Here is an 8,997-nt window from a genome sequence, read left to right on the forward strand (position 1 = left end):
TAAAACATCAAATACCCTGTCTTTATATGTTTTTTGTTTAAACACAAGTCAAATTACATTTATAAATCACTCCTCTTTGTTTTTATTAGCATTTTCCATACTGTCCCAACTTTTTCTTGATTGGGGATGTATATAATAAAATGTTTGCTAATGCCATGCCATCATGCTATTATAGTAGCTGCTGTTTTGTGTTATAGCATCCTTACATTTTCTGGCTGGACCAGTTATAAATTTATGTCCTGGTGTATGTATAGGGCCCCAACAATGGTTCAAGCCCACCACCCTAAGTCTGCCCCTGTCTATATGAGTACTCTTGGAACAGAGTTTTTATTTTTTTGTCTTTTATTAAGACAAAAGGCAGGGTCAGAACATTCCAGGTCAACTACCAGTAACTCTCTGAGAATACAAACTTTAAATCACATTCTAATAATATGGTTAGGAGGCAGACATGGTCAATAAGTCACAAATCAGAAGGGCAGCAAAAGGCAGAAATGAGGCGAGGCAAGGCAAGGCAGAGTTTTACACAGACTTTAGACTATCAAGACAAAATCAGAACTTACACAAGTGAGGGGACAAAATATAAAGCTTTATAACAAAGCTGAAGTCCATATGCTTTATATAAGGAACAAACAGGAAATGACAATAAATAACAAATAATTCTTTCAAAACCTCATTGGACGGGGCGCCCTCTGGTGGTCTGGTAGAGGATTGACCAAGCTGGATGTTACCAGTTCTCTAGTGGAACAGGTTGATTTCTACGTGTTTTTGTAGGACTGCATGTACTTGTTGTACATATTCATGCTTGGTCTTGGACTAGATCAGGACATCATCAGTGTATGACATCGATTCAGAAATTCTCTGAAAGACAGAAGGAGCATTTACAAGCCCATCAGGCATAACCAAGTATTTAAAATGACCTGAAAGTTTCTTGCAGTCCATTTGTAATCGTACAGTTGCTATGCTAACTTGAGAGATAAAACTAATTTCGATTTTGAGATTTTTAATTTCGTAATGATTTTGTAATACTTTTGTTCTATGCATGGCTTCTATACTGTAGTTGTGCCACTATAAGTCCTCTGCAGGATGCTGATTTGAAGACGAAACATGAATGACGAATCATGATATGGTTACAACCAGTATATTCCAGAAAAATACTACTACAGTGAGGCTTATCACTTATTTATACACCACACAATCATATACAGGCAGATGCTGATACAGATGTGAGTATACTAAATTTTGTTTGCCTTGTTCCTGATAGCTTTACTCCTGAAGAGGAGTGGTCGTGAGCAGCCATCATTACTTCCGGTAAAAGAATTAACACCTCTACTTTAGTTATTACAGTAACTGAATATGAATACATTATTTGCAATGAACAAATAAAATGTTCTGAACAGACACAAATACAATCACAAATAGGAGATGCACTATTATTTGGGGTGGGGTGGGGTGTTAATCTGCATACAGATGCAGATACACTAAACAATTATAGATACAGATAATGTCATTATGTTGAACCCTTAATAGATATAGTTAGGTCTATAAGTAATTTGGACAGTGACACGAGTTTCATTATTCTGCCTCTGTACACCACCACAGTTTTTGTGATTTGAAATGAAGCAGTGATTGAAGTGTAGATTTTCAGCTTTAATTCAAGAGGTTTAACAAAAATATTGCATTAACTGTTTAGGAATTACAGAGATATTACAGAGACTTTTACAGAGTCCCTCCATTTTCACAGTGAACTGAGTAATTGAACAAACGAATACACTTATAAATATTATTATTATTATTATTATTATTATTATTATTATTATTATTAATACTTGAATACAAATCTTTTGGCAAGTCAATGACCTACTGACATCATCAAATGCTTAGTTTCTTCCCTTGAGACGATTTACCAGGCCTTTACTGCAGCCTCCTTCAGTTGCTGCTTGTTTGTGGGTCTTTCTGCCTTCAATTTTGCCTTCAGTAAGTGAAAAGAATGCTTAATTGGGTTGAAGTCATTTAAAGAACATTAAATTTCTTTGCCTATTTCGATTTGCACACTCACTCTATTTCGCTTGCAGTGTTCTGCAATTCTATAATCTGCCTGAAGAAATAGGCTTCCTCTTGGTCAGGTTCTTGGTCCTAAGATTTGCACCAGATAAAATGAATCTTCTGCATCTTAGTACTGCAACAGATGTTGGAACAGCTTGGTTATATGGATTATCCAACCACTTAACGACATTTCAAAACATTACTGTTTAAATAAATTGTACAAAACTGCTGCAAGTAAATAAATGTGAATCTACACCACTGCTCTTCTTAGGAGAAAAATAACATGAAAATGTTGTCAAAGGAAGTCTCACTAATGGTGTCTCATTATGGCTCTCCTGCACTATTCTTTTTATATGCTATCCTAGTTTCTCTTTTGTTTGTTTCTGGTCTCCCGGTGTTCCTGTGTGTGCATGTTTATATATATATATATATATATAGATATATATATTATATATATATATATATATATATATATATATATATATAGTATATTATAATTATTATTATTAAGTTGTATATAGTCAATATTATTACTAAGTACTATATATATTATTTAGTATGATCACTTATTATACCATAGCACTGTTCAGTTCTTGAATCTGATTGGTCAGAAGGTGTTGATTAATTTTCTGTAACAGCGTCAGCGCTTTGTAAGTGTCAGTAAGATTTCCACTTTAGGAAAGTCTCCAGGACAGAGGACTTTTCTGGTTTTCTTAGTTTTCTGGTTCTCACTAGTATGACAATGTGCGTTTATTTGTTTTGTTTTGTTAACTTAAAGAAAGAGGAAAAACGTGAGGTTACTGAGGGAACGACTATAATGTAATTCTGTGTTTTAATTTCTTACCAACCTGCAACTGTTTTGTTGATACATGTATTGTAAGTATATAGTGATCAACTTAAAATCATCAACTTGTTAGTTCTTTGTAAAGTCTGAATCAGTCTCTGTTCTTTAAACCTCTGTGGCACTGAATTAACTTTTATAGATGCTCTAACGCCACCATCACACCACAAAGAACTGATGCATGCCTGTGCATAATCAAATCATGTACTGTGTTTATGTCTCTTAAATTTATTCTAGACAGCGGTATCAGCATAGCTCATAGCTTATTTCCAGCAGCTCATCACATGAGTGAATAGAAATAGAAAGCGAGAAATGGTTTCATTGAATAAATCAGTTTTAATAAATCAAGTGCTTCAGTGTGCTCACGTCTCTCCATTACATACCAGCTTTAAAATATGACTATTTTTTAAAATATTTAAGATGCCATAAAAATATTACTGTTATTGAATCAAACTACAGCTAAAAATAATATTTAAAATCTAATAAGTATAATAATTACATCAAGCATTTTGTTTAAGTTATCTTAATAAAAGACAGGCACAAATGCTTTTAAGGAAATTATTTTAAAAGCTGTGTTTTAATCATTTATAATTACATGTCAAACACTGTTTAATAAACAAAGTGCTTTAGACATGAGCAAATAAAAGAACACACAAAACTGTAGCTGTAAAAAAGATATCGTGCATTATAAGAGAGCAAAGAATTAACACTACACTCTAAATAAAATGTGCTCCCTAGTCAAGCTGTCTTATCATGTAACTGGTCCCTGCGGCAGCTTCAACCTGAATAAATAAAAATATATTAGAAAAGACCAACATTAATGTTTCACATTACACAAAACATACAGTAGGGTGCGTGTCAATCAGCTCCCTAGATCCCTAGGTGGTGAATCAGTATATGGTGTACATGAGCTCGGGCCCTGGTAAAGACCCTGACTCACTACACATTAGGACACTAATGACTCAGTTTCCGGTAACATGATTACGTACTCCGCGTTGTAAAACATCACCACTGGTACTTAACCCAACATGCAGGATGGACATCTTTCTATACATTATGTCATATTCATTTGTCTGTCATGGTACTTCAAGTAGGATCGTAGACTAGTTAGTAGATTTTTTTTAAAATCATTTAAAAAATGTTGTAAAACATCACAATAATAAATCATCATCAATAAAGTTAAAAATCGCTAATGTAAGTAAATCATTTGAGATCTACAACAACAGCATTCGTCCGCCATATTTTTCGATCAGAAAGGCTTCTGAAAACATGGCGTCATTTTCAGTATGGGAAAATAGTGAACGTCTGTGCTCCTTGGTTTTCGTGGTGCATTGTGGGATTTTTAGGGAGCGAACGTTCCAGTGCACACTGGTAGGATTTCTCAATTGAGACAGCCCTTCAAATGGTCCACTCCCTGATCAGTGTCCTGACTACTGAACTATGGAGCTGATTGAGACGCACCCATAAACTCAAATCCATTACCTCACAAACAAGTCTATAAACTTCTGACTGCAAATTCATGACAAAAAAAAAGTTTTGTTCAGTCATGTGCTGATTATTTTAAAACAGGCGCAAGAACAGAAATATGGAATGAATATAATGAATAATATGGATTAACAATGGTGGCTACACACTGATTTACACCGCAAACATTTTATGGTTACGCTATGGTGACAGAGTTTTTCCGTACCCGAATTCAGTTTTCCTGAAAGTCTATTCAAAATTGCATAAATGATGCAAATAAACAGTTTTTTTTGTTTGTTTGTTTTTTGCATTTTGGTGCATCACTACATTAAAAAACAACAGGACTTAACAGTGTGTGGTAGAAATGCTAAATGTTATGTTATGATTATGATTTCTGATGAGATTGATATGAGAACGTGAGATTTAACCACATACAGTGCCCTCCATTAATATTGGCACCCTTGGTAAATATGAGCAAAGAAGGCTGAACAAAAGATCAAAAGTTTAAACAATAAAGACAAATTTTCACAGCCTTCTTTGCTCATATTTACCAGGGTGCCATTATTATTGGAGGGCACTGTATGTTCTTGAACCGTGTAAACAGTTTTTGGTCCTGGATTCAGACTATTGGACCTTATGGTACTACGGCAGCACTGACTACACTGTAAGCACAGATACACACTCGGGTCTGTTTTTGATGGGAAATCGTCTAATCTGACCTGTATTTCATCCGCCAGTTTGAATATAGTGTCCAGGTCCACTTTCTCTTTGTCTTTCATGTCACTCGTCCTGGACTCTGGAACATCACCTGCTTTCCAGTATGGATCCTGATCAATCGGATGAGCGTATCTGACTGAGTGGCCCTGAGGAATGAGTGGAAACATTCATATTAATATTATTTACACATCAAGGTTCTACTTTTAACTGTTTGACCTCCCAGCATTCCCTTCATACTGCAACATGTACCATCAAACCTTAACATGCCTACACTGGCTAAAATAACGACACTAGCCATTTTTAGTGATCAGAACAGTACATGAACTTAAAAAGGTTTCTCAGTTCTCACAGGGTAATAGCCACAAGGAGAGTAGGAAGCAGCTGGTTGTTGAAAGCATGGCACTTTTGAATCCAAGACGTCTGGGCTACAGCGCTGATACACTGGGGGTGGAAACATTGAACTGAAATTAAACTACACGTCAGAATAATGCTCTATACTACAGTATTTACTAAAGTAGCGTGCAAATCGAATGCTTAAACTAATTAAGGCTGAGTTCACAACTATTATAAAGGCGACAAAATGTATTAAATCATCATCACCTGGTGTGTGAAACCCGTGCTGTGAGTGATGAGGTTTGACGCCCTGCTGCATGTGCATGACGCTGGAGGGATGTGCACTCGACGAGTCCACTGGGAAGTGGTGAGACACAGGGACAGGCACAGCGTCGTTAGTGTTTAATGTAACTGGAGAAGGATCACCATGGCCCACTACAAATGCTTGGGAGGATTTGGACGTTCTGTCGCAGTCCTTCTCCTGCTGAGGGCCATTACAGGGAAGGTGGTAAGGGGTTCCCTGATGTCCAAGCAAGACTGAACCTGAACAGATAGACAAGTCAAGTATTAATAAACTAAAACTACAGATGATGATCGAGGCCACAAAGTTATCCAGCTGGCACTGTACTAGCAAAATGACGTACGCTTTCTCTTTATATTTGTCTATTTTCTCTTTTTTCTACACATTCCTATATAAAGTTAGATAAAGTTGTTACTGAAATGAATGAATGAATGAATATATTCTGTCTATTCCTTTGATCTGCTTGTTGAAACACTACCAACCTGTTTTCATTAAGCCAGAGGTTTCCTGTGGCGAATTCAGCATCATATGATGGAAATGTTTTGATTTCCTGCTGGTCACCTCTCTCCCGGCGAGCTTGGCCTTGTTGAGAGGCGTGAGTCGCTTTAGTTTTGACTAGAAGCTCAGGCTTATCCCGTTTGAAGAACGGGTTGTGAAAGTGGTGCAGCTGGGCCTTAATGGATGAGACGTTGGGATGCTTGTCTGAGACGTCACGGTCTATGCGTTCTTTTCTGAAACCGTACAGGTTCAGCTGGCGAATGAAACTGACGAAATCTGTCGTTCTGAAGTACTCAGACAAATGCCTGGGTTGGGACAATAGCACTTCAGCTTCGAAGGCTTGCTGATGGACAAGTATTCCTTCCCCGCTGGCGTCCCACCAGATTGAGTGAATCTGAGGATCGTTCACCAAACGCCACAACTTGGCAGGGAACTGGTTGGGGTTGATCAAGGTGACAAAAGTTGCTTCATCGATTTCCATGCCAGCTAAAAAGATTTGTAGCTAGCTGGGTGAAAAAAAGGAGACTGAATGTAACAATTACTCTCTAGCACTAACTAGATAGTAGGTGGCTAGCTAACACATAACACATTCATCTTCAGTAACAGCTGAACATCACTAACAATAACAAGCTATAGCATTAATGTAATCAAAATTGACCATTAGAGTTGTCAAGCAACCTGACCATAGCCTAAATATTCAAACAAAAACAGACCCAAAATAATTTCTAAGAGCTACATGATCACGTGTGAAATATTTCCTGTATATGAGATCATACACCTGCTATGTGGTTCCTTTTGGGAGTTCTCTGATCCCTTATCGCTTCTCAGAGCTGTTAAAACTGGTCAGGAACCGTTATGCGCATGCACCAGCCTCGAGCGTTTAAATTCAGGAGACTGGGCAGGTGGAGGCGCTGGACAAATTCATGAATATTCAATGAGCTTGCGTGTATTTATCCAATCAGAGTAACCCGTGCCTGTGACGTTGTCCGATCCCAAAGTAAAGTCCTGGTGCGTATTAACATGTATCGGAAAATAGTGACGATGCTACTCGGCATGTTTTGTAGGAGAAACGCTGAACGTTTAGGTCAGCAGTGGCAAACATACTGCCTGCGGGGTCTCTGTTATTCCTCTAGCAGGAAAAAAAGCTTTAGGCCATAAATTATGACAAAATGTGCTAATGTATAACTCTTCATTAGCAAACCAAAATGTGAAGCTGTGGCCCTGTGTCTCTCCAACGAATTTAGGGCTTTCACAGCAACGGGGTGAACACGTGTTAAATAACAACTGTAATGTTTTTTTGTTGTTGATGTTTTATAAATAATTTTAACGAAATGTGTTTTTATTGTATTACGTATTATTTTAGTGTGTATTGATCCCCCACTTTAATATAAAAGTCAGTTCAAGGTTCCAGGTTGGAACTCTACAATATGGTAAACCCAAACATTTTAATTGAATTGCAGTCTGTTTGTCTTTTGATGTTTATGTGTGTAGGCTCATCACTCAGGTATGATTATATCAACCTATGACAAAACAATGCTGTGCTGTACACTTTTAACTTTTCAGTGGATATTACAGAAATTCCCGAGTTCATAACAGTCAATCATGATTGATTGAGAAATCTAAAATGTATATCCATCCATTTTCTATACCGCTTGTGGTTCAGCACAAGCGCTTCAGAGCGCTCTCATTATTCTATCCTGCTTTATTCTATCCTGTATTAACCATCTTTCTGTAATAAACCTTTTTACCTTCAGAGGACTTCAGAGGTCTGCGAGTGTTGTCTAATTTCTACGACAATTTGGCGGCTCCTGGCTGGGCTGCGTGAGTCTTTCAGCTTTTCTGGACAACTGTGGCCTTACCACTGAGTGGTAGGAATCATCAAGAATTTAGAATTTAGAATTTAGAATTAGAATTTTATGAAGTTATTGTGTATTGCTGTCATAGTGTATTACTGTGATTGTGTATTGCTGTCATAGTGTATTACTGTGATTGTGTATTGCTGTCATAGTGTATTGCTGTCTGTGTGGAAGGGAGTCAATGATATAAGACATGTGCGCATTACATTGAGAGAGAAGTATTACATGGAGCGATTTCTTATAAGAAGTTCCAGGAACTTTACCTCTGCGACGGCAGAGATATTGGTGTTTCTTAGATCCCAGCTTCAAAACTAAGATATATACTGACAGGTGTATATATATATTTTGCGGTGGGTTATCATCAAGTGGCATGCCCCATTGACTTATTCCACCATATCAGCGGTACATGATACATTTGGCAAATTTAACACACAAGTACATTTTACTGAGACAAAAATATATAATAAATAAATAAATAAATAAATAATAACAAACAAACAATAAATAAATAAATATTTTTTTAAAAAAGAAGGGAAGAGAAAACTGTAAGTCCTAAAGAAAAAAATATGCGGAAAACATGTAGCAAAGCACATCCTGTGACACATACTATGGTATGTACATGGTGTTCATATATTGGTCCTAATATCACATTTATGTGAGTGAACTACGGAGAAGGCTGTCTGAACCACACTGCAAAACCCGGATAAGTTGATTGTACTTAAAAATTTGAGGAAAGCGGTTGCCTTAAAAAATTAAGTAATGTTTACTCGATAACTTAAGTGAACTTACTTAAACATTCCCGCCCTTCCAACAATTATTAATAAGTTCAATGCACTAATTTCCAAGTTGATTTAACTCAAAATCATTTGTAATATCAATTGCTCTGTTCAATTACTCAACTTAGTTTCTTCAGTTAAATTAAGTAAACTTTAAATTCATTAAAT

The 8,997-nt window shown here is 36.7% G+C and overlaps 1 protein-coding gene across 1 annotated transcript; it reads right to left on the minus strand.

Moving 5' to 3' along the window:
- Positions 1 to 3,611: 3,611 nt before the first annotated feature.
- Positions 3,612 to 6,678, minus strand: LOC128631121 (heat shock factor protein 5-like). The gene is made up of 6 exons (XM_053679233.1): positions 6,388 to 6,678; positions 6,182 to 6,302; positions 5,666 to 5,941; positions 5,415 to 5,506; positions 5,068 to 5,211; positions 3,612 to 3,666 (listed from the first exon to the last, which is right to left on the minus strand). Exons 1-6 carry the CDS (start codon positions 6,676 to 6,678, stop codon positions 3,619 to 3,621), a joined length of 972 nt encoding a protein of 323 aa, XP_053535208.1. The 3' UTR covers positions 3,612 to 3,618.
- Between the last annotated feature and the right edge of the window lie 2,319 nt (positions 6,679 to 8,997).

The sequence above is a fragment of the Ictalurus punctatus genome, unplaced genomic scaffold (assembly GCF_001660625.3).
Source record: "Ictalurus punctatus breed USDA103 unplaced genomic scaffold, Coco_2.0 tig00004048, whole genome shotgun sequence".
NCBI lineage: Eukaryota > Metazoa > Chordata > Actinopteri > Siluriformes > Ictaluridae > Ictalurus > Ictalurus punctatus.

What these genes read in the sequence shown, in the direction of transcription:
- LOC128631121 (XM_053679233.1), bottom strand. Translation starts at nt 6,678, where the DNA reads ATGGAAATCGATGAAGCAACTTTTGTCACCTTGATCAACCCCAACCAG. An exon ending in CTCCTTGTGGCTATTACCCT is followed by an intron (nt 5,212 to 5,414) that starts GTGAGAACTGAG and finishes CTCATTCCTCAG; the next exon opens with GGCCACTCAGTCAGATACGC. An exon ending in AACTGGCGGATGAAATACAG is followed by an intron (nt 3,667 to 5,067) that starts GTCAGATTAGAC and finishes TTATTTATTCAG; the next exon opens with GTTGAAGCTGCCGCAGGGAC.